This window comes from Oryzias latipes, chromosome 7, assembly GCF_002234675.1.
Source record: "Oryzias latipes chromosome 7, ASM223467v1".
NCBI lineage: Eukaryota > Metazoa > Chordata > Actinopteri > Beloniformes > Adrianichthyidae > Oryzias > Oryzias latipes.
This window is the reverse complement of record NC_019865.2, coordinates 4,830,387-4,854,889: the sequence shown is the minus strand read 5'-3', so window position 1 is coordinate 4,854,889 and position 24,503 is coordinate 4,830,387. Positions and strand designations below refer to the sequence as shown.

Genomic DNA, 24,503 nt, shown 5'->3' with positions numbered 1-24,503 from the left:
CAAATTATTGTCTCAGTCATGGGTCCAAAGCGCTCCAGGTTCAAGTTTTTAATCCCGTTGTCGATTCGTGGCAGACCCTCTTCATTTTATCTGTTCTGTTGTCTGGTTCCCTTCATTATTGAAGTTTTAGGATGTTTATTGCATTGATTTATTCAAGCAGTTTCTTTCATCAAGTGTCTGTTTCTTTGTGTGTGTCAACCAGTCATCCCTGATACTTGAACAAGTGTTGCAGTTTCTGCAATTTGCTTCTTCTTTGATTTTTCTGCTTTTTCTTTTTTTTTGGTATCATCACCCCCCCCCCCTAAACCTGACTTTGACTTTGCTGAGTTTGCAATGTTTTGTGATCCCACTCAACTTTCACTGTTTTATTATTTTTTTATATTTCACTGTAATATATTTGCAAGCTTTATCAATTAAAATAAAGTAGAAAATCTTATATTTATAAAACCTAATTCAGCAGGAAAACTTTACACACTTGTTCGTGCTTAAAATAAGATACTCAAACCGTTCCCCTTTCAGATCTACAAACCGGAGAACCGACACCTGAAAGGCAAAACTCAGGGTTAAAATATTCGAGGAATTTTCCGAGCTAACAACAGTCGCCTCGGCTCGGACGAAAACCCCGTAGCGAACGTGAAGCAAAGGAAGAAAAGGCCTCCTACATCCACACAGAATGTGCCTTTAAGGTTCGATAGTCTGCCAGCGTGAAGCTGTGTTTATGACAGCCGAGGAGCGAGGCCGCTTTCCCAGCCCTTCACTGCCGCATTAGCCTAGCTAGCTAAAAATTAGCCAAAATAGTGCTTCTGGACTCGTCGAGCTTCCTTCCTGGCGCAGGTTTGAGGGGGGGACTGTAAAAACTCTGGATGTGTGTTATTCTGGACAACAAAGGGAAAAAGAAGTTAAGGTAAGAGAGATCCTGTCCTTGTTTTGTTAAAATAAACTAGTATGTATGCGTCCAAACTGTTCAGAGACAGTCACGGATGTCCAAAAACCAAAAAAACATCAGTCTAGTTTGGAATTAGGTCGTTGATTTTATTTATTTTTTCTGTTAAAATCCAACTGCGTTCTCTTTACTTTCATTTTTAAAGCTATTTTAAACCCAATGTGTCTTTTATCCCGGCCTAAGGTGTGATGACGATGACGTAATGTTTTCCTTACCTGCAGTCATGTTCATGGATGACGTCCACATGTTTTTTTTTTTTTTTTTTTAGCAGAGAGGCTGAAGCCTTTAAGGAGCAGATCTGCTTCATATTTTCAACAAAAATGAGTAAAAGAATCAAAATGAAAGTGAAAGTCTGGTCCTGGTGCACATGTCAGGGCTCAAACCTGTTTCCACGCTTACGGACTGGATGTTGACTTTGACAGGTGTGTGATGATAATCCACTGTAATCCTGCAGGAATGGTCCAGCCGCAGCCCGACGGCCCCATGCAGTGGGACATGTCAGGGGAGGACAGTGGCGGGGCCCTCAGGGTCCCACCGGAGCTTGCTGGTCATGAGGTGGTGTCCAGATTACTGTGTGACAACCAGCAGCTCAGAGGTATCGCACCCACGGCTTCGCTCACACAACTTTTAACGAGGATTCTTCATCTGACCCTGTTTACGCTTTCTTTTCTTTTCAATTTCTCATCCATGACAGGAACATATTTTTTTTTTTTTTTAAAGTTAAATACATTTTAGGTCCGGCGGGGTGGAGCTCGCTTATAATCAGAGGCTGACTTCTTAAAACATTGTGGTATATATATTTTAGTTTCTGCTTTAGTTAACTCAGCTTTTTAACTGACATATTTTATACACGTAAAAGCAGAAAATAAGAGAAGCTTAATTCAAAACAAATCTATATGTGGTTTAACCATCTTTTACACTATTTTAGTTATTTACCATATTTGCCTGTTTTGTAAACGGAAAAAAATCAGAAAAACAGAAATAATTAATTATTTAGCTCCTTCATAGTTTGGACCTCTCCCTCTGGATCGGCTGCTCTTCAGCCACTGCGGCTCTGGATGGGAACCTGCATCACTGCTTAGCTGTGGTGGAGCGGTCCCCGCCTGTGATGCTGCATTTGGCTGGTTATGCGGCTGTTCACAGAAAGGGAGGTTCCAATTATTAGCGTTTCCAACATATTGTCTTCATACTTCTTTTTTATTATTATTTTTCTTTTTATGTTAATTGTTGTTTTATGTTATTTATTTTGTTTTGTTTTAATGTAAATCACTTTGTGTTATACTTTTATATGAAAAGTGCTTTATAATTAAAGTTTGATTGATTTATAGACCCACTCTGATGAAAATTAAAAATTTTTTTTTTTTTTTTTTTTTTTATCATCTTCTCAGATGTCTTAGAAAATTTAGCTTGCAGGGTATTTCTTTATTCAAATTGTTGTGAATCAGGAGTGTGTGGTGAAATGCTGTTTGACAAAGAGCTTATTTGTGATGTAGAAAATATGATTGGCGGGCCACAAACTTCCTGCTCCGCTCCATTCTGATGCATCCACTTGCAGACAAATAGATCCATGTGCGTCTTTGTTTTCCTCGTCTGAGCTGGAATCTGGATCTAAACTGGACGGATGGATAGCTCCAATATTTCTCAGCATTTTTGTCACTCCGGTAGTGTTAGGTTGGGGGTGTGAGGGGCTGTAAGCTAGCAGGAAAACGGGTAAACAGGTGAGTGACGGGAAGTTGGGGCAGGCTTACTCCACGTCAACAGTCCCGCCCACAACTCAGAGGTCAATTTTTGATGAATCGCTGCCACTCTGCAGGAATTATGTCCTTGAAAATGGCAGTCTTTTTAGATTATGGCTAAAAGTGGCCGCATTATATCAAAAAGACCACTGAGAACGTGTTTAAAAATAGATCAAAAGATGATCGGAGTGGGTCTTTAAAGGATATTTTTGGTTAAAATGGAGTGACGGATACTTCAAGCTGCCCTGAACGCACACAGGAAGTTGGTTTCATGTCTAGCAGATGTAAATACACATTCAGATGTGGTAAATGCTGTCTCTTCTATCTGTGAATAGTATCACAGCATAAGAACAGAGTCAGGGCAGCAAAGTTTGGATAAACTTCTGTGTGAGACCGAAAGACGAAAGTCGTACTTTATGTTTGCTCCTCCAGAGGCACTGCGGAGAAGCAACCAAGCTCTCCGCCTGCGCTGTGAAGAGATGGAGGGATGGCAGCAAAGAACCAGAGACGAGCGAGAGTTTTTGAGCTGTCGCTTCCAGGAGGCCAGGGCCCTCGTGGAGAGGCTGGCGCAGGAAAACCACTCGCTGAAGGTCACGGCGAACGGACCAGGCTCCTCCCCGTCTTCCGGTCTGTCCTGCAGCTCAAGTCAGACTGAAGACCTGCAGGGACGCCCGGCTGTAAACGGGCCGACAGATGGACAGCAGGTAGAAATGAGTGAATGAACTCCAGCTGTCTGTTTCTTCTCCCTGAAGAAATGTGATTCTTTAGTGGTTTGATGAAAACTTGACCTGAAGCTGAAACTGAGTTTAGATTCTACAGGGTAAAATGCATAGAAACAGGAGAATTAATTGTGCTCTGATGGCAGGTATGCAACGAGTTGAAGGACAAAAACAACTTTCTTTAAAAGAAAAAAAAGGATAAAACTGTTTGAATAAATATGTTTGAGCTGAGTAGTGTCCTGCAAATTGACGATAACATCATAAACATAAATATTATTGCTTCACTTGCCAAAAATTCAGGTTTTTGCTGCATAGTGAACTTTGTGTGTTGACAGTCAGTTTTGCTAATTCGGGTTTGTTCCCTCAAAGATCCGTGTTCTCGTTTGGAGCATCTGCCAAAACTTAGGGACCACAGATCCGCAGCAATAAAAAAACCACGAATGGTCTTGCTTTGTCAAGTCATGGAAAGTTGGGATGTTGGGATCCCGAGTCTCTTAGGACAAATCCATTTATGAATCAATTTGGGGTCCGGACTGACTCCTCCTTAACCCCAAATTTCCACCTTTTCTCTAAATGCTTCCAAAAGCCCTGTAGTGCAGCATCTCTCCGCTTGGAGTCGAAGCAATTCATTCAGATGAAAGTCTGCTGGTGTGACCTCCATTACCACCAGCAGGCAGCGTGGTCAGAGCTACAGTTTGGTGCAAAATGTTTGCAGGAGTTCCCCATATTGTCAGTGAATCTGAATGGATTGCAGAAAGCTATCTTGATCATCCTAGTCCAGGATTTCTCCTGGAGTGACCTTAGCTGGATGACTAAAACATGTCCAGATACGTCTGCAGACACCGTTTGGTTTTTGTCTCAGGAATGGAGGCGCTCGTCTGGTTTAGGAAGTAGCTTTACTGACAGAAGTCTCTTCAGGATTAAGCCACAAAGATGACAGTCGACCGTTCACTTGTCTCAGCTCTTTTTGAATTTTTTATGTCGTCTCTGCATCCATGTTTTTCTTTCAATTAAAATTTTATACTGAAGCTTCAACCTTAACTATTAAATGCAGAAGCTTTTATTTTGTAACATCTTACAGATTATAATCTTTAACCAAAATAGTTTATTTCAAAATAAATTCAGTTTTTTTGTTGATTTCTTTCCTCTCAGACTCTTGATCAGTGGGAGAGGAAAAGAGCTGACGAGACCGAACAGCGAACACAAACCACGCCCCCTCGCAGCCTGGTGAGACGGTCTGCGCGCCAGCTTCCTGCTTCTCTGCACACTCCTGTCACTGCATAGACACTTGCCTCCCTGTTCGACAGTTTTGTGGCTCATTGATAGTCTATCTGTGTCTTAGCTTAATGCAGCTGTCTGTTTGTCTGTAGCCGTTAGAGGGAACAAACGACTTCCTGAAGCTGCTGAAGAGCCACAAGGAGCAATTGGAGGAAACGATGAGAGACCTGATGAAGAAGAACGAAAATCTGGAGAGGGAGAAGGAGGAGGGAGAGAAGGAGAGGGATCGGATGCGGCGCTGCATCGACCAGCTGAGATCCAAACTGCTGCACACGCAGGTGATGCAGAGTCCAGAAAAAATCCAGATCTTTCTCTCCTTTTTGCACATTGTGGTTAAAAAACGGCCAGTTTTGGTCTTAATTTGCATCATGGCTGCTATGAATGATCCAACATTCACAGATGCTGTTAAATCTGTTGTGATCAGTTGGTCACTTGGCTACAAAAAAATACGTTTCTGATTGTGGAAAATTTTGAAAACACAAATAAAACGGAGCCTCTTGTTAAGTGAAGCAGAATATCTGACCCATGTTTGAGGAGGAGCTCATGTCCACGAACGCCAGACATCCAATCACGATGGCCTTTTTCCAGGGTCATGTAGACGGGAAAGTCCCATCATGCAATAGTGTTTCCTCGCTATAACGAGGTTCACTGTTTGCAGATTTTATTTCAGTGCAATTTTTGCATGCTTTTTTAAAATGATTTTTTACAGCACATTGTTTTCTGCGTCCTGATTGGCTGTAGACCTTTTGTGAATTGATCTCCTTTGTGCTATGTATCTTGTACAGAATGCATTTAGCTTTTCAGATCTTTGTTTTCATCCTAAAAAATTGGACTCAAGGTTTGAAGGAGTTTAAACAAGAGAGAGAAGTGTGAAAATGTTCATGTCTGTCTGAGAAAAGTGTATAAAGTGTTTAGTGAGGAGCTTTACAGCCTTAAAACATCTCCAATAATTGTACAAAATATGCTTACTTTACAGATTTTACAGATATATTTGTAAAATTTATTTATTCATTCATTCATCTTCTAAACCCGTTTTGTCCCTTTCGGGGTCACGGGGCTGCCGGATTCTATCCCGGCCACGTGTGGGCGAAGGCAGGGGACACCCTGCCCTGGACAGGTCTCCATTCTGTCGCAGGTCAACAATCACACACCCGTGCAGACTCACATTCACACCTTTGGACAATTTAGAGTAACCAAAAAACCTATGAAGCATGTTTTTTGGACGTTAGGAGGAAGTTCCTGGAGAAAACGCACGCATGCACGGGGAGAACATGCAAACACAGAAAGGTCCCCCATTGATGTTCTGTTTCAGTTTCCCCAGCCGGGACTTGAACCTGGGGCCTTCTTGTTGTGAGGCAAGAGCGCCAACCACTGCTCCACCCTGCAGCCCCATTTTTATAATTGGAAATAGTGTATTTCATAGTTTTACATCTGCGTAAACCTTTTGCAGGTTTGTAAACCTAATGCAGGATCCAGATTAGCGTTGCATAAGCACCGTCTCCTCCTGGCAGAGCACAGAGAACAGCATCAACACGTGACCTTTCTGACATGCTACTTTCCGTGTCCACAAAGCTAACGCTACGATCGTCAGCGTCGCTATATTTACAGAATACTCATGAATAGAGATTTTAAAAATTACAAGAAGTTTGGTCATTGCAAACGCAGATTTTCTGATGATCCCATTTCCAATATTTGCAGTTATTGATCACTCCTAGCAGGTATCTGGTTGTTGTGGGATGTTGTCAGTGGTGCTGAGGCAGGCAGATGTTTCACCTGCCTAGAAGGTTACTGACGACAAAACAAGAGTGACAAGAAGAAAACAGAGACTTTCCAACACGTCGCCCGCAGAAATCTGCAGCATTTACCTGACAGAGTCATGTGAATGTTTTTCAGGCCACTTCTGGCACCGAGGAGGTGGTTCAGCTCCGCTCGGAGGCTCAGCACTCGTCTGACTGGTAAGAGCTGCTGGATCTGGTCTCTTCCCGTTTGATCACTAACAGCACTAAACTGATTTTCTGCTGCCAACAAACCTGATTCTGTTTCTGCTCTGACACACACTCACATGCTTCTTTGGATCCACTTGAGATGTGCTCGTCTCCTTTCTCATCTTCTTGTCCCTTTTCCAGCTCTAGCCTGGCTAAGCTCACACAGCAGCTTCAGGCCACGCAGGGCAGGTGAGCCGGCGCCCTGTTTGGCTTTCTCTGTCTCCATATCTGCATGCTGCTCTACTGTCCCTCAACCAAACCTACTTTCCTCTGTTTGCTTGTAAATGAAAATGTTTATAGAATTTAAATTAGGGGAGTGACGATAACCGCATCACCGCACTTTTTTTTTGTTTAAAGTTTTTTACGGTTTATTACGGTTCTCTTTCACTCCGTAACACAGAACGCGTACTGTTAGATTTCGATGAAAATCACTACATGTTTTGTTTGGGAACTATTTTGTGCTGCGCAAAGTTACGTTTCTGTATAAACAAAGGCGGAGCCTCCTGCCCCGTGTTCTTCATGGGTATCAGGCGACACCGCGCCCCCTGCTGGTTCATCACCGCAGTGATCAAAAATCCCACACCGTCACAGCTCTAATTTAAATATTTTGTTATGAATCTTTTTTTCATGTGAATCACCATCACAAGCTGACACAGCTTTTCTCTAAATCTTTTTCATGTTCCTGAAATTATTACAGAGGCTACATATGTCACACAAAGGGCTTTACATATTATTATTATGAAAAATATTTAACTCAGAAGCCAAAAGCAAAAAAAGTACAATACAGCCCCTCTGAGCCCCCAACAGGCAACGTTATGAAACACAAAATGATAAATGAATTAAGATGGGAGGTACAAATCTGGCATGTTATTGAAGTGGGGACTTGAACCGGAGATGCAGCCCGGAGATGATATTGATCTATAAAAACAGTCATATTCATAGAGGACACAAGCACAGGACACCCCACCCCCCCGCCACCCCCGATCAAAGCAAGGAGCCAGACCCAGGAGATCCCCGTTCACTAAGGAGGCGTCATCGCTGGAACAAAACATGAAACATAAAAGTAAAGATAAAAGTAAAGATCAATAAATAAACTTTAAAGAATAGGTATAAGCACTGATATGGAATTAAATAGATTTAGAAATAAATAAATAAATGGAAACAAATAAGTATGAATACATAAAATAATGTAAATATCAAATGAAGATGTTCCTAAATTTGAGGGTTTTAACCCTGCAAAACCCAACAATTTTCTTCAGGTCTTTTAAAGTTATTTCAACAAATTTGGTTTTTATATTTTAATTTAAGGAAGCGGTATTCAGCAGCCAAAAAAAAAAATATATATATATATAAAAAAGAAATACGATTAAACAAAAACGAAAAAACCGAGGGCCAAATTTAATCATCCCTGAATTAGTGATTTCATATTCTAATGAAACACTAAGGCAATACTTTTTCCTTTCTAGTTTAAACTTCGCTGTCAGATGACAGCTGCAGTTTCCAATTGTACCATTTAGAGGGATTGTAGTTTTAAGACCCTTAAGTGACTTATTTTTCACCTGATTAATGTGAATCTCCTCAAGAAGGGGATGTACACCACAGAGGGAGATCTGTCACACCAGTTCAGACATTTAAAAATGGAGAAGAAAGTGAGATTCAAGCAGTTGAATAGGGAAAATGAAGCAGACCAGAAAAATAAAGATGTTTTTCAACATCAAGGTACTTGTATACTTAAGAACTTTTCGGGCTGTTTTTCAGTTTTTTAAATATTTTTTTTTACTTTCGATTAGTCCTTGAAACTATAAGGAAAACCTAATTATCTTGATAATAAAGTGCAACAACTAGGACTATTGTACTTTTGATGGATCTCTTACTTAAAAATGAATAGGATTTAGATTAGGGGCCTTAAAGGCCGGTGTGCTAAATGTTTTCCAACTAACCTGCCATAGAAGCTCTTTATTGGCTAAACACGCCTGATCCAGGTTATCAGCAGCAGATAAGGCAGGATTTCTGGAAAAGACCAGGAGGATGCTGTTCTTCAAGGCCTGAAGTTTGACCCCCTTGACTTTTAGATGAGTACTGTGGTGACCTCTGAAGAAAGCCGCCAAAAGGCAAAAGACAAATATGAAATTGTTAAATTTCAACCTTATTACTGTGTATCATGAATTCTGAAAACTGTCTGATCTTTCTGGAATCTAGAACCATGTCAAATATAGAAAAGAAATGCTGATGAGTTTGATATCCAGGTATCGTGAGCTGGAGGAGAAGCTGGATTACCTGCAGAAGAGCTCGGCTCAGCGCGACAGAACTGAGGCGCTGCTCAAACAGAAGGAGAAGGACTGCGTGCAGGTATGACGCACACCTGCTGTCCGGCAGCAGCGCTCCACTTCAGAGAACTGTCGACCTCACCTCTCCTTGTGTTTGTGCAGTTGGCCAAAGACTGTGAAGCCCTGAAAGCTCAGGCAACTTCCCTGCTGGGGGAACTACAAGAACGACAGAGCTGCCTGGAGAAGAGCGAGCACGAGCGCAAAATGCTGGAGGAGAAGTAAGCGTCTGACTGAAAAGGACATGAACACGTGGGTAGTAGCCCTCTCATGGGTGGGGGCTTTTCTGTGCACAGGCTAGGCAGTAAGGTGAAGGCGCTGCAGGCGGCGGAGCGGGAGCTGGAGCAGCAGAGGAAGCAGCACCACGTGGCCGTGGACAAGCTGATGCTGCAGTCGCAGAGCCTGGAGCAGGCGCTGAAGGTCGAGAGACACGTGGTCACAGAGGAGAGGTGCAAGCACAGCGCTGCTAAGGATTTATTCCAGGTCTAATCTGTGCAGGACATGAACGTGTTTCTGTTCTGTTAGGAAAAAACTGACACAGCTGCAGCACGCATACACATGTCTGTTCAGAGATTATGACGCCAAGCTGAAGAACGAAGTAAGAAAAATCTCCGTCACCTATATTTTTACCTTGGTTTGCTTTGCTCCTTTCATCCTGATGGTCCTCCTCCCGGTTTCTCCAGGGAGGAGATCTTTCCAGCCGGCTGGATGAGGCAGAGCAGGCGCTGGCCCTGAAGCAGGACCTGATTGACAAACTGAAGGAGGAAGTGGAGCAGCTGAAAGGCTCTCTGGAGACGGTGCCTGTCCTCACTGCGCAGGTGAAATTCTCATCACTGTTTTTCTAGTTAAACTGCAAGTGTTTTGTTACTTCCGTCTAAAATCCCAGACATACGTCTGAAGACTTCTATGGCAGTGGTCCCCAAGCTTTTTCAGGACCGGTATAATGTCAGACAATATAGGCTGAAGTGGGCTGAAGCATCCAGTTTCCCCTTTACTTTGGAGGTAAAGTTTATCTTGATCCTCTGTAAAAATATCTGAGGCTAGCTGCTTTAAACGTTATTTGTACACTAGATGTGATGTAGGAACCATTAAAGTGGGAAATAGATTTTCCCTTAACCCATAACAGTCAAAGTAGAAGCTAAAAAATCAGATGCCAACTTCAGCCTCATCTGACTTTAAAGATGCTGCAGATTAATAAAGGAAATGGCCACCAAAAATGGTATTTAAATAAATATAAATTGAATAGTAAACTAGAATTCACTGAGCAACTTTTATTAGCAGCATCCTTGTAACATTACACAGCTGGGGGGTGGGGGTGGGGGGGCGCTGCTCTAGGAGACCTAATCAAGATCAATTTAAACTAGATAAAAAACCACAGTGTAAATCTTTAAAAAAAATCTTCAAACGCAGAAAAAAAATTGTGTTAATTTGGCAAAAAATGTAAAATAAAAACAAAATGTATATTAATTTCAAATCTAGAAACTCTGATTTGGCGTACAGTAATTATAATCATCACCTCACTTCCTGGTGGTTAATGGGGTCAAAGCCCTATTCCCACGTAAAATTAGGGTCAGCGAAAAAACAAAAAGTCGGAATTGAAACTATAAACCAAGTACTGAAAAAACAAAATAACAAAAATAGAAAAGACAAGAAATGTCTCATTTTTCGCTTTTAAATTGCCACATTTCAGCTCTGAAATTTCAAAAAGTCGTGACAGGAAAATTCATGAGAATTTATGAAATCTAGGTCACCAAAAGAAGCCAAGTCAGTCTCATTAAAATGCACTAATCTTTAAATCTGACAATTTTACAGGCACATGGTTGTGGAAATAAAAAAGAAATACATTTCTTTTCACAGAATGATTTAAAAGGAATAAAGACACACACACATCTTCAGCTTTGTTTTCTTTTTTGTTTTTTGCATTATTTTTCTCCAGGCTGAGATCTACAAAGCAGATTTCCTCGCAGAGCGAGAAGCCCGCGAGAAACTGAACCAGAAAAAGGAGGAGCTGCAGGATCAGCTGAATCAAGCCAAGACTGAAATCGACAGACTCAACTTGGAAGCAACATCACGGTAACAAAACCTGGACAGCAGGGATGTTGAACATGGAAAATGGCCTGTATGGAACTTACGTCTTTCTCTCACACTTCAGAGCACGCATGGAGCAAATGAAGCTGAGACACTTAGATGACTTTTCCACACGGACCCCTCTCATTCCCCCTCCACAAGGTACCGAAAGCTTGATCTGCTATCAACCAGAGGAAACTCGTTTGTAAGCCGTGTTATGATGTCCTCTCTGCTTTCACTCCTTCAGGAGTTTTTCCTGGTGCCGGTTTCAACACGGTGCCTGCGGCGCCGTCCTTCCGTCAGCTTCCGGTCAGCGATCCAGGAGCAGTGGGAACTGAGGACTTGCCGGATTTATGCTGTCCCAAGTGCCAGTACCTGGCTCCAGACATGGACACGCTGCAGATACATGTCATGGATTGTATACAGTAACATGAGTAGCATGACTGTATATATTTATACATGATCTAGTATAACAGTGGGTGTAGCTGTGTGTCTGTGCTCAGTTGCAGCCTGGAAAAGCATCTGTCCAATTGCACCTTACTCGCTCTCTCTACAGATGAAAACACAACATTTGTTGGAAGTTAGATCCCGGCAATCATCAGCTCAATGAAAACAGACCCAAACCAGAATGATCATTTTTACCCGCAGTACTACCTTCCATTCAGATTATGTTTTTCCTTTTTATCTCCAACCCTTTTATGTTTCCCCTCATTCCTGCCCGCTGAGGCCCTCATGCAAACATTCATGTCCATGCTTTCCTCCACAGCCTTTTTGAGCTCAATAGTTCACTCCTAAGGCACCGAGTAGCTCTCATTTACCTCCATCATTCATCCATCACATCAGTATTTATTGGACCTAATACTGAGCTGAAAAGAATCAGTGTTATTTTGTCTAGAGAGAACGGGTGTGAAAATGTGAATTATTATTTAGTGAGCTTTAATGTTGGAGAAATCGACATATGTCTGGTAGTAAATGTAGACATCAGCACTAATCAAAATGTATTATTGCATATGAGAGATGGATTTACTCGTCTTGAAAGCGTTCCATCCTCTGTGTCGTGTGCCTGTGGAAATGTTGAGCTCTGCTGCTGCTTAACTCCTGAGCCTTCCTCAGCTCCTCTTCCTCCCCTGATCCGTCTTGCCTACACCCAGCTGCTTCTCTATAAGACTGTAAGAGTATAGAAGTTTTGTAGCAGTTTCTGTGACTCCTGTTTGTCATAAAAGGTCATTTGATGCAAAGATGTTGGGTCTAAAAAAAATAAATTGGATTATTCAAATGTCTGTGTTTTTCATACACTAACTTTAGTGTAACAGAGGTTTTCTGTGCTTAATGCTGTTTATTATTAATGTCTTTTCTTTGGATCTCTGCAAAATCTGCACTATTTCACATTGTGTTTTTTATTTTTGTTCATATTGTGGATGCAGAGAGAGAAAAAATACAAGACTGGAGCATATCAGTGTTACATTAACAACGAAACAAAAGAACATACACAAGTTTTGGTCAACACCTGCTTAAATAAAGGTATGAACTTAAAGAATGTATCCAAGAAAACTCACAGGTGCTATAAAATAATTTCAGCTAAATGTAACGAAAAGTTTTGAAGGCAGTAACTGTTAAGTTTTGTTTGGGCTTTTAAAAAGGTATTTTTCTCAAGCCGCATGTATTTAGTTATTCTTCTTGAAACAAACGCCAAACTTAAAAAAAAAAAAAAAAGCTATTAAGCACAATCACCCCGTCTCAAAAATAGATAATTACAAGAACGTCTGAATACCTAAATTATTCAAATAAGACGCATAAGGAGATTTATGTCAAATTTATAATGGCAAACTGGCATTAAATAAAGGTATTTCTTGAAGATACCTTTCCAGAATAAGATGCAGACACGTCATCTCAGACTACTTTATCTGGTATTCTACTTAATACCCAAAAGTCTAACTTGGCTGACTTCATTGTTTACGTTTTAATCCTAACGTTCGGTTCAGTATCATTGGTCAGATTTTGAACAGCAAAACTTTATGGACAACGGAAATCCTTTTCGCTTTCAAAATAAAACTTATTGCTTGATAATTCTATGACGTTTTCTTCAAAACATCCTGTAATTTTACATTTACTGGGCAAGTTTGCAGCTAATTGTCATTTCAAGCTTCGTCTTGATCCGCATAATGAAGTAACTTCATGGATAAAATCTCAAAATTACTTTGATTTTATTTTGGTAACATTGGGCTCCATTTCCTCAGACTCAGCCTGCTTTCCGCCGCTTCCTCTTGAGCCTGCGCGGAGACAGCGACCGTCATTGTGGACTAAAACGGTTTCCACCTCAGTCATGTCAAGTTCAGCGTCCCCTCCTCCACCGGTGGAGGTTGCCGGTAATGAAGGATGCTTCCCCCCGGAGTATAAACCCTTCAACCCTGAAGAGCACGGCCTGGACCGCGGCTTCCGCCTCACAGCATATTCGGATCTGAAAGGATGAGGATGCAAGGTCCCGCAGGAGGCTCTGCTCAAACTCCTGGCGGGACTGGAGCCAAACCAGGCCGACGGGACAGGAAAGAGCGGAGACCAGGATTCGGAGTTTGGTCAACAGCTCGCCGGTCCGCGGCTCGGTGAGGATAAATTCAAAACTGACGGATTTGTTTTCTTTAAAAACCCCGTTAGTCTGTGGAGTTAGCTAACTGTTAAGCTAATCAAGCTAGTTTGTGTTCTTTTAGGAGATTAAACATCGAACTAAAATGTGTTTGTTCAGTGGACTTCGACCACTAAGTTAACCGTTTAACCCACATGTTATCTTTAACTGTTAATTAACTCGGACAAACACGCGCGTTGCTGAAGGAGGGCGTGAGCTGTCAGACTGCATGAATCGGCGGAAATGGATCTGATGCTAGAGTTCAAAGATCACGCTTAGTCACTGTCAAGAAGATCTGCAGACTCCAGCTTTCGTCATTTGAAGAGAATAACTAAAGTTGGACCTTCTCTACTGTCCATACTGTTTTTGCACATGTGTACAACTTAACACGCTAAATATGACACGAGGGCTCACAGATCAGGTTATTTCTATTGCCATTTAAGTCGCTTATTACGTCACTTCCTGTAGAAACTAAGACCAATCAGTAACGACTTATATATGTTATAAGACTGTAAGAATGCATTTATAATAGTTTTTAGTAGTTTCCAGCTGTATAGAATTTATGAAAGTCCCACTCTGATCATCTCTTAAACTATTGTAAAAGGACCCCCGTGGTCTTTTAATTATAATCATGAAGTTTTAGCCAAAATAAAAAAATAAAATAGTCTTTTCTAGGACATTGTTCCTGCAGAGCGCCAGGAGTTCATCAGAAATTTCTCTCTGAGTTGCACTCTTGCTAGCTTACAGCCCCGAAGCAGGGAGCCTAACATATTTCCTACATCACAAAATACGATCTTTTTCAAACTGTATCTTTCTGTCTGCTCCTTATTCACAGTGCTTTGAATAAATGCCATTTTAAGCTTTTTTTTTTAAAATTATTTGCTTCTTCCATCATGAGAAAAATGCCACAAAAACATATTGAAAACACCAATTGTGTTTAAAGCACAGATCCCCGTTTGCATTGTGTTCACGTTGCAGTCTTCTTCCAGGCATTGGGTTGGACAGCTGTGTGATTCCCTTGAGGCATGGAGGCTTATCCCTGGTCCAGACCACTGACTTCTTCTACCCTCTGGTTGAAGATCCATACATGATGGTGAGTGCCTGAACCCCCCCACCACAGAAGGGGACAGACACTTTCTCATGTCGGAAAAGTCTCAGGTTGTGTCCAAATTTCCTTACTGCTCACTCAGTGCACTAAATAAGGTGCACACCATTTTTTTCGGTGTGCTGAATCTACAATTCCAAAGTCCAGTGCCCTGGAAATTCCCTGAAGTCTCTGCAGGAAACGAATGTGCATCACTGCTCACTAGATGGGCAAATATGGATATTCGAACAATTTTTAATTTGAAAAAAAAAAGTATAAATATATATTTATAAAGTTTTTAAAGTCTTCATTAGGGTTGGGCGATGTCCCTTAAATTGGCCGTTGACGATGTTTGCTGTCAACCATCGGGATGGACGATGACATCGTCGGGGGTGGGGGGGTATTTTTACATTTTTCGTTCTTATATAACTGCTATTCGTTTTTTTGCTTTTTTCATTTTATTTCCCAACTGATGACTAATCCGCGATGATCCAGTATAAACTGAGGGAAGTGACTTTAACAAAAAAAATAACAAACAAAATAGAAAAGAAGTAGTCCGCTAGTAGAACCGGGTCTAAAAGTGTGTGTCTGAGCACAGCTCGGATCGTCAGCACACACAGCGGTTTGAGCTTCAAAGCAGAAATGTCGCTCAGTCCTTAGAAAACATTCAAACAATCACGCGGATTTGTGTTTCCAGTCGTGTCCCGACTAAATAAAGGCTGATGTTATTCTTACATGTTTACGTGCAGCCAGCAAGCAGCACCACCCAAAGCTAATGTTGTTAGCCCGTGTTAGCATACTGCTATCCTGGCTTCGTTCAGAAAAAGCACTGACCACACGGATTAAAATTCAAATGATGAGCGAACAGGTGTTTCATAATAACCGTAACATTATTAAAGGCACGTTTAGAAGACCGTCTCGTATATTACCGAGCTGACATGTCAATGTATATAGCCGCTCGGCGCTGTTTAACAATGTTTTGTATTGAATTGTTACATACAATAAAGTTTGAAAAAAAAAAGCCGCTCGGCGGAGTTTATATCCTTCCGTTTTTCAAACCCTACTACGCATGTGCGAATGATTTATTCCGACGGAAAGTGTGACCTTAGTGAACTTTTTTATATTCTGAAAACATTTTTCTGGGCCCATGTACACGGTTGGATTCTAATCTGACCATTGATCCCATCAAGATATTTTGTACATGTAACCGCGGCTTATGGTGTCGACGCGCAACGTGGCGGGGGCGTGGCATCACGATGGTGGTCTCTCCATCGGGATGTCAGTCACCCATCACGATGGACGATGATATCGTCCATCGTCCACAACCCTAGTCTTCATTAAATGTTCATAGTCATTGGGTTTTTACTTTGACAAATAGGTGACGTCATAATTACTGCAGTAGTTTGTCTGAATTGTCTTTTAGCGGTTAGGTCATGGTGAAGGAATTTACGAACAGCCTTGGATATTTTAACCTTCGGGGTTAAAGAAACAGCAGTGGATGTGAAAACAGTCCGATCACAGTCGGGTCAAAGTGAGGAGTTTTTTCTAGAGCTGGGAATTAGGCAGAGAAACTGGTCTACATTTTTCATATGCAAGGTCTTAAAAAAGGCTTTAACGTAAAGAAAGGTTTGTTAAATTTAAGTTGATGAAACAAACTTTTACCAGGATATAATTATTTGTAATTTAGCTTGAAATATAAACTTGTCCTTTAAAAAAAAGTAAATCCAAAGCCCATCTAAACCTCTTAAGACCCAAACTCATATTTGAGCTAACCCTCTGCACACACAGTCACATGGTCCCAGTTAAGCAGATCTAACTACTGTGGTAATATAACCCAAAATGTGACGTCCACGCATGTCAATGCCAGGTCTGAAGAGGTTAAATGCAATTCTGACTGAGAGTTTTGGTGCTGACGGGAGAAACCATCTACGTCAGAGCTGGACCTGTGAACAGGCAGAGCAAGCGATGCATGTTTTGCTTCTGAATTGTCCTTTTATTAATGTAAACAAAACCAATTAAAAAGCTTTTTGTTGAAAAGGAGCATCAGTGTCTGCCCGGCTCTACATGCACATAAAAACCTTTGTTTGTCACAGGGAAGAATTGCGTGCGCCAACGTCCTCAGTGACCTCTACGCCATGGGCATCACGGAGTGTGACAACATGCTGATGCTGCTGAGCGTCAGCCAGAAGATGAATGAAAAGGTACCAGTCCCATCTCCTTTTTGACTGCAGCGGATATTTTGAAATATTTATATGTTTCTAGTTTGATTAAGGCTATTGCTCTCTTTTTTTTTTTGGGGGGGGGGGGGGGGGGGGGGGGTGTCAAGTGGACAAACATCAAGGACAGTCCATCTTTTCTGTTCCACGTTATCTTTATTCAAGTTTATTAAATCTCTAAACTTTTTTTTGGCAACTGAACTTTCCTGTATCCTGCTATCATTTTAAAACTCCTAAAGGAACTTTGTACCTTTAATAAGCAGGTTAAAAAACATCATAAATACACTCATTTTGGATATATAGCCAAACATTTGACACACAAATATTCGGCTCTTTTCAGCTAACAAAAACTTTCAGTTCTTTCCATTTTTATTTTTAAAAAAAAGCATTTCTGCCTTCTTTCTGTGTTCTAAGTAACTGACAGATGATTATGGTTTGCATGCAGGATCGCGAGAAAGTGATGCCGCTGATGATTCGAGGCTTTCGTGATGCAGCGGAGGAGGGGGGGACGTCTGTGACGGGGGGTCAGACGGTGATCAACCCCTGGATCATTGTGGGCGGCGTGGCGTCCGTCGTCTGCCAGCCCAACGAGTTCATCATGTGAGCTTATCGCAGATCCAGATCCCGCCATCCGAAAAGTTCAAACCAAGCGACTCTGCACGTCTGAAAGGAATCCCACAATTCTTTAAATGACGCCAAGAAGTGTGAAAAATCCTGTCGACTGACTTGCATTTTTATGATGTTTGCTTGTTTTTTGGTAATTAATTGTTGCAAAGCAGAACTTTCTGGATTGATATTAATTCAGTTTTTAGCATTTTTGATGCATGTAGTTTTATGGAGGATTATGTTTTTAAATAACACAACTTCTGAGTTGAGTTCACTTTTTCTTTTTACTCCTGATGAACTGCTTTGGGTTTGATATTAAAGCTTCTAATTTTATTTTATTAGTTTAACACTTTTGAATCAATTCACCATCTTTCACTTTTGAGTAAAACTAAAAAATAAAGCTTTTTTTTCCTTCTAAAATATAAATAAACGTATAGTTATCGATCAGAAAAATCAAAAAAACTTTGTAGGATTCTCAGTTTGTCCTGTAGTTGTAATTCATTCATTCTTTGGGGAAATAGGGGGCTTCACTGTTCCATACATATTTAACAATCATTCTTTTCCTCCTTGAAGGCCTGACGGAGCTGTTCCTGGAGACGTCCTTGTTCTGACCAAACCTCTGGGGACTCAGGTGGCAGTCAACGCTCACCAGTGGCTCGATCAGGTCAGTTAAGAAGAAAAAACCCCCAGCAGCTTCTGATTTTCCTCAATCTGCAGAGATTTGACAACATTCAATATATATTTCACTCTTAGGACTCTTTTTACCCACATTTTTTCTGTTTTCTTTTGTGCCAAACCAAGATTTAAAGCCACAAATGTATGTGATGATCTTTATCAGGAGCTCATCTTTATAACTGCAGCATTTTTCGAAACATTTTTTTAAAAAGGTCACACCCACTTTAGTTCTTATATTCTTCTTCTCACCCATCAATAAAGCTATAGAAAACTTTTTTTTTTTTTTTTTTAAACTTGTCCTGTCCAACAGCTGGGCAGACAGATGAGAGCTGAGGGCCTCTTGTGTTGGACATATTTTACTTTAACAAGAGGGGTTATTAATCTTCAGACAAACCAAAGGTATGTCTGAATAAACCCCTTTTGTAATTGAGGCCAAACTTTATTAATTTCAAACATGTTTGAAGATCTTTGGTGTTGGACCGGACGGAAAAGGAAAAAGGGGAAGAAGAGAGAGGGACGTTAGAGAGGGGGGGAAGGAGGGTGATAGTAGGAGGGGAAGGGGGATAAGACCATGAAGCAGCATAAAGCAACAAGTTTACTGGTTGTTAATCACCATGATAAGGCTCAAATGCAGTACAAAAAGGGCGGAGCCTGTCCACACACACCCCCAAGTGTCAAACACACCTGCTAGCTGCAAAAATGTCCATCTGTCGACATGTACACAAAAAAATATAGTGCTCACACGCATACTTATGCCTTAAAACCAACTAGTGTGAAACATTTCACTCATTCAGTCACGCAAACCGCCAGTGCAAAGGTGAGCCAACACCCGTGCTCAGGTGAGTGCTCATGTTCTTCTAAAATGGATGGTGGAATGTGTAAAGAAGGAGGGAGAGCGCCCAGCCATCCCCACCCCAAGACCCCCACCGCAGCAGCAGCGGCAGCCAGAAACCCCCCAACGCCACACGGAAACCGGCAGGGAACAACCGCCGCCCGGGCGACCAAGCCCGCCACCCAGGCCAGGGCCAGCAGGACCGCCGCAAGGCCCCCAGAGCCAGAGAGCAGGGAGGCACGGAGGGAAAGAGAGGGCCGCCCCAGCCCAACCAGGAGAACAGCCCCCCCGCCGCGCCGGGAGAACCCAACGCAGGGCCCCACCGGAGAAGGACGCCCACAGCCCCAGACGAGCACCCCACCACCACCCAGGAGTTCTGGGCATCCCCCCGCCCCGACCCCAGGTACGAGCCAGGACCCCCCAAGGGAGACCCTCTCCGCACTCCAGGCAGCCACCCGCCCGGCCCATGGTTGGTCCAGGGAGGAGCAAGGCAGGGGCCCGCCGCCCCCGCCCAGGAGGGGGGAACCCCGGGGAAAAAAAAGAGGGCCCACAAGGGGTGTTGTAAATATGGCCCGACCAGGCTCGGCCACAGTTGGAAATTTGGCGGGGCCCAGCGCTCAGGAGCAAGGACCAGAACCCACCCCCCAGGGACACCAACACCCCCGGCTCAGATGTAATGTGAACCCCCCCACCGCGCGGAGAGAGCACCGCCGGGCCCAGGAAGCCGGCACCACGGGGACACGGCCGCCGTTGCAAGGGGCCCGTACCCCCCACCAGGGAAGAGGCAGGGGACAGATGGTCCCAGGTCCCACCTTCCTTGCAAAATGTGTGTGCGTGTATGTGTGTTTAAGAGGGTGTGTGTGTGCATGTGTGTGTGTTTATGTAGGGATGTATATATTGAGGGGGGAGGGGTGTGTGTACTAAGGGGGGTGCAGTTAAAATTGGCGGGTAGGGCACTAAGGGGACATCTCCTGATTACTCACAGTGATGTCCCCTCACCCTCCCCACCAAGGGGCCCTAAATGTCTAAGGTGCGGTTAAAATTGGCGGGTAGGGTGCTAGGAGGACATCTGCTGCTTGCTGGCAGTGATGTCCAAGCACCCCCCCTACCAAGGGCCCTACATGTCTTAGGTGCAAATAAAACCGAAAGAGGGGGGGCCCACTCCATACGGCAACCATAGGAGGGGGGGCCACTGCCTAGTAAATCCCCCCCCCAAGGCTCATCGCAGGCCAAGCCCCCCACCCCCTCACCCTATTATGAGGTTATATGAGGAAGGGGGTAAGTTGGGGACAGCTGGTAGACTGTCCCCCGGTGGTCAAACAGCCGTCCCCCGCCCCCCCCCCAGCAAGGGGGCCAGGCCCACCCAGCCCAGGGGCCCCACCCCCGGAGGCGCCGACACCCCAGGCCCAACACCACCCACCCCACACAGAGGGAGAGGAGCCAGAAAACGCCGGCCCCCCCCCCGGAGCAAGCCCAGGCCCCCACCCCCAAACGCCGGCCCTAGAAGAGCTCTGGTCAGGCCTCGACGGGACCGAGGCAGCCAGCCGGCCGGGGAAACCGCCGATGGCCTCAGCGGGGACCCCGACCCGTCAACCCCCCCTGCCCCGTACCAATAGTGCCCCCCCCCCTCCCCCAGAATGCCCCCCCACAGGACAGGGCCGACAAGAACCCCCACCCCACCCCACCCTAGACCCCGCAGCCGAAGCGGATGACACCCAGAGCGCCCGGGGGCCCCAAGAGGGTTGTCCCGTCCCGCCCCAGAGCCAGGGAAGGGCTGATCCCAGCCCCAGGCGTAGATGGGGAGCCCATCCAGCGCCGCTGGGCCCCCCCCCCGAGCAGCGCCCCCCGCCAACCCCCCCCAGCACAGGCAAAGGGACCACCCCCCCAAGCCAAGCCAGAACACCCCCCCACCACGCACCCCCACACCGAGCCCCAGAGGACCACGCAGCGCCCCAGCCCGCCCCACCCCGGCGCCGGACCCGACCCCCCAACCAACGGAGCCCCCACCACCCCCCGCCAGGCACCGGAGGCCCCGGCCCCCACCCCGGCCCACGGCAGAAGGGCAAGGAGCAGCGACGACCAGGCCCCCCCATCCCCTAAGTCATGGAGTCAGCTATGGGAGACCAGAGAGACCGAATTCTTTCAAAGTTACTTGAACCTTGGGCTGACATTTTTTCCAAGCTGATCTGATCAAGCAGCAGATTTCTGTGTTGACTTATATTTATATTTTTCTTGCTTTTCCAATTTATTAAAATAGTTTTTTTAGCAATGCAAAGAGTTATGAAAAGGATAGAGCCTAGTTCTCCTTCTACATCGATGGCACTCATGTCACCAAGCACACAAAGTGACGGTGAAGCTGTGATTGAAACCTTAAGCCAGACTGATAAATCGGCACATACCTGCTGCCAGAGAGCCTGGACAGGCGTGCAGAACCACAGTGCATGCATGTAATTGTCGGGTAGATTACTGTCACAGTGCTGACAAATGTCTGAGTTGCTGAGACCCATCTTGAACATCCTCTGTCCAGTGTAGTAAATTCTGTGAAGGGTTTTGAAATGGATTAGCTGCAGATTTGGACTTTTTGTCAGTTTAAAGGTGTTTAGACAAAGTTCTAACCAAAAGCTTTCATCTGTGCTGATGCTCAAATCCGCATCCCATTTTGTTGTCGGAAGTGAAATATTATTATCTAAATTACATAAAAGTTTGTATATTTTGGAGAGAGTTTTATTCATTGAAAAATTGTTCAGAGTGGTAACCACATCTGGTAGCTTTAAATCGTTGTCTCTGTATTTAAATTTTTTAGTAATACTTGATTTAAGTTGCTGATATTCCAAGAAGTTATTTATTCCATGTTTGTCTTGAAGTTCCTGGGGAGTTATGAATCTTCTATCAATAATTATATGCTCTAGATGTTTTATGCCCCCTGCTTGCCAAGCTGGGAAGTGGATAATTTTTTTGTTTATGAGGATGTCTGGGTTGTTCCAGATGGGTGTCATTTTGCACGGTTGAATTGATGATTTTGATATTTTGAGAAATTCCCACCAGGCTGTTAAAGTGGCGTTTATATTAATACTTTTGAAACAATCCTGTTTTTTAACTGTTTGGCTAATAAATGGAAGATCTGACAGGTTGATCTTTCCACATAACGCCTGTTCCAAGTCTAACCATGAGTTGGTTTCTGGATTATTTTTTATCCATTTTTTATCCATTTTAAGATGTATTGTAATCTATTTGCAAGAAAGTATTCTAATCCTCCACAGCTTTTTGCAGATTTTAAAGTTTTTAGACTAATTCTTGCAGGTTTATTGTTCCATAAAAAGCTTGATATGGATGAGTCTAATGTTTTGAACCATTTTAGTGGCGGTTGTGTGGGAATCATTGAAAAGAGATAATTAACTTTGGGTAAGATTTTCATTTTTACCGTGGCTACCTTGCCCATAAGGGACAGAGGCAGGTTGGTCCAGCGTGTTAGATCGTCCTGTATGTTTTTCAGTAATGGGGTGTAGTTTAGCTGCACCAGTTCTGATAGTTTGGGGGAAAAATAAATACCTAGATATTTTATATTGCCTGATTTAACTGGTATTGTGAGTCTTTGCTCCGCATTATTGTTCAGTGGTAATAAAACAGACTTATTCCAATTAATGGAATAGTCTGATATAGAGGAGAATTCATTAATGATTGTTGCCGTTTCATTTACAGAATGTAAATTACTTAAAAACAGCAATATGTCATCTGCATAGAGACAAATTTTATGATGGCTGTGTTTGGTTTTTATTCCTATAATGCTCTCATTCTGTCTTATTGCTGCAGCTACAGGCTCAATAAATATAGCAAAAAGAGAAGGAGAGAGTGGGCAACCCTGTCTGGTTCCTCTTCCAAGAAAAAACCTGTTGGAAGTCTGTTTATTAGTTCTAACTGATGCATTGGGGTTGTGATATAATATAATAATAGCTATAGAAAACTTTGAAGTAAAACTTCCTCCTTTAAGTTTTTAGTTTTTGTGCTTTTTTGTCAGCTCATCGGGGCAAAAATCTAAAGTTAAAGATGAAAATGTTTTGTTTGTGGATAAAGAGTCCTTGTAACGTTCTGAATGTGTTTTCACGCTCCACTCTTTTGCTGTTTCCTCAGCCTGAGCGCTGGAATAAGATCAAGCTTGTCGTGACGAGGGAGGAAGTCAAAGAAGCTTATCAGGAAGCCATGTTCTCCATGGCGACACTGAACCGAACAGGTACGGCATCCTCTTCATGACTGAGGTTTCTGCAGATTTCTTCTGTCTCTCAGACAAATGCTGCGTTTGGGATTTTTTGTTTGGTTTTAGTTTAAATGAATCAAAGTGTTTTCTTTGTCCTGCAGCGGCGGGGTTAATGCACAAGTTCCAGGCTCACGCTGCAACCGACGTGACCGGCTTTGGTTTGTTGGGGCACGCCAACAACCTGGCCATGCAGCAGCGGAGTGACGTGGCCTTCGTTATCCACAACCTGCCAATCATAGCCAAGATGACAGCCATCAGCAAAGCCTACGGAAACGCCTTCAGACTGCTCCAGGGACTGTCGGCAGAGACCTCGGGTATGAGCAACGACCCCAACTGTTGTCGACACGCTTACTTGCGTTTTCTCTTGCATGAACTGGCTTCCTGCTGTGCTTCCCTCCAGGCGGGCTGCTGGTGTGTCTGCCCAGAGAACAGGCCGCCAAGTTCTGCGCAGAGATGAAGAACCACAGCTCCGGAGCTCAGGGCGCTTCAGGCGGAGCGTGGATCATCGGAATCGTGGAGAAAGGAGAGCGCAGCGCACGCATCATTGAGAAGCCTCGGATCATCGAGGTTCCGCTGCGGGGAAGCCTGGCGGCGCATCAGGAAAACAGCGCCACCGCTGAGCTGAGCACTAACCTGTCATAGACCCACCGCCTCCACGCAGCGGCTCGGGATTGTGAAAGATCAAGATGGCTGAAGGACTGCAGTTTCTGAGCTTTAAAGTTGGACGCCTTTGTAGTTGAAAGCTGAATGGGTTCTTAAAACAAAAAAATAATTGACATTTGTTGAAAGATGACATTCCTGATCTTTGAGTGAGGAACAGATAAATGTGTGTTTGTGTTAAATTAATGCTGAATGAGTGCCTGGAATCCAACCCATCATCCGTTCTGGTTCTGTCCACGCGTCTCAGAGGAAGGTTTGAGCAGCTTCCTCTGAGACCAGCTGGATGGGGTCCAGGGTGTGGCAGCTGATAGCCGTCCATCGCGGAGTCCTTCCCACTCTTCCTTCTTCATGAAGCTCCACTTATCAAACCTAAAGCAGCTGGACGGGTGGAGCGGATGTTTACCTTAGGAAGATGGGCCGGGCTCGAGCAGGACTCTAAAGCTGTCTAAAGATTTCCTTGCTTTTCACAATCAATAAAACCATCAATTCAGAATAAAATGTAGTTT

At 43.6% G+C, this 24,503-nt stretch overlaps 2 protein-coding genes across 3 annotated transcripts; both read left to right on the top strand.

Annotated features, from left to right (window-relative positions):
• Window positions 1–554: 554 nt before the first annotated feature.
• Window positions 555–12,328, top strand: ikbkg (inhibitor of nuclear factor kappa B kinase subunit gamma). 2 transcript variants are annotated; one of them, XM_023956390.1, is made up of 15 exons: window positions 555–904; window positions 1,398–1,538; window positions 3,112–3,383; window positions 4,551–4,625; window positions 4,769–4,954; window positions 6,570–6,631; window positions 6,803–6,850; window positions 8,908–9,010; window positions 9,091–9,206; window positions 9,282–9,434; window positions 9,511–9,583; window positions 9,669–9,803; window positions 10,922–11,058; window positions 11,138–11,214; window positions 11,300–12,328. In XM_023956390.1, exons 2-15 carry the CDS (start codon window positions 1,400–1,402, stop codon window positions 11,479–11,481), a joined length of 1,758 nt encoding a protein of 585 aa, XP_023812158.1. In that variant the 5' UTR covers window positions 555–904; window positions 1,398–1,399; the 3' UTR covers window positions 11,482–12,328. The 2 variants fall into 2 exon arrangements, with proteins under 2 accessions (XP_023812158.1, XP_023812159.1); XM_023956391.1 differs by lacking the exon at window positions 6,803–6,850.
• Window positions 12,329–13,289: 961 nt separating this feature from the next.
• On the top strand, window positions 13,290–24,495 carry LOC101162447 (selenide, water dikinase 1-like). The gene is made up of 8 exons (XM_023956389.1): window positions 13,290–13,652; window positions 14,662–14,765; window positions 16,850–16,957; window positions 17,418–17,572; window positions 18,152–18,242; window positions 23,214–23,313; window positions 23,439–23,651; window positions 23,738–24,495. Exons 1-8 carry the CDS (start codon window positions 13,376–13,378, stop codon window positions 23,977–23,979), a joined length of 1,290 nt encoding a protein of 429 aa, XP_023812157.1. The 5' UTR covers window positions 13,290–13,375; the 3' UTR covers window positions 23,980–24,495.
• Window positions 24,496–24,503: the final 8 nt, after the last annotated feature.

Excerpts from the sequence above, each read along its gene's own strand:
- ikbkg (XM_023956390.1), top strand. The coding sequence starts at position 1,400 with ATGGTCCAGCCGCAGCCCGACGGCCCCATGCAGTGGGACATGTCAGGG. Across the intron at positions 6,632-6,802 it reads GCTCAGCACTCGTCTGACTG|CTCTAGCCTGGCTAAGCTCA; the intron begins GTAAGAGCTGCT and ends TCCCTTTTCCAG. Across the intron at positions 11,215-11,299 it reads TCTCATTCCCCCTCCACAAG|GAGTTTTTCCTGGTGCCGGT; the intron begins GTACCGAAAGCT and ends TCACTCCTTCAG.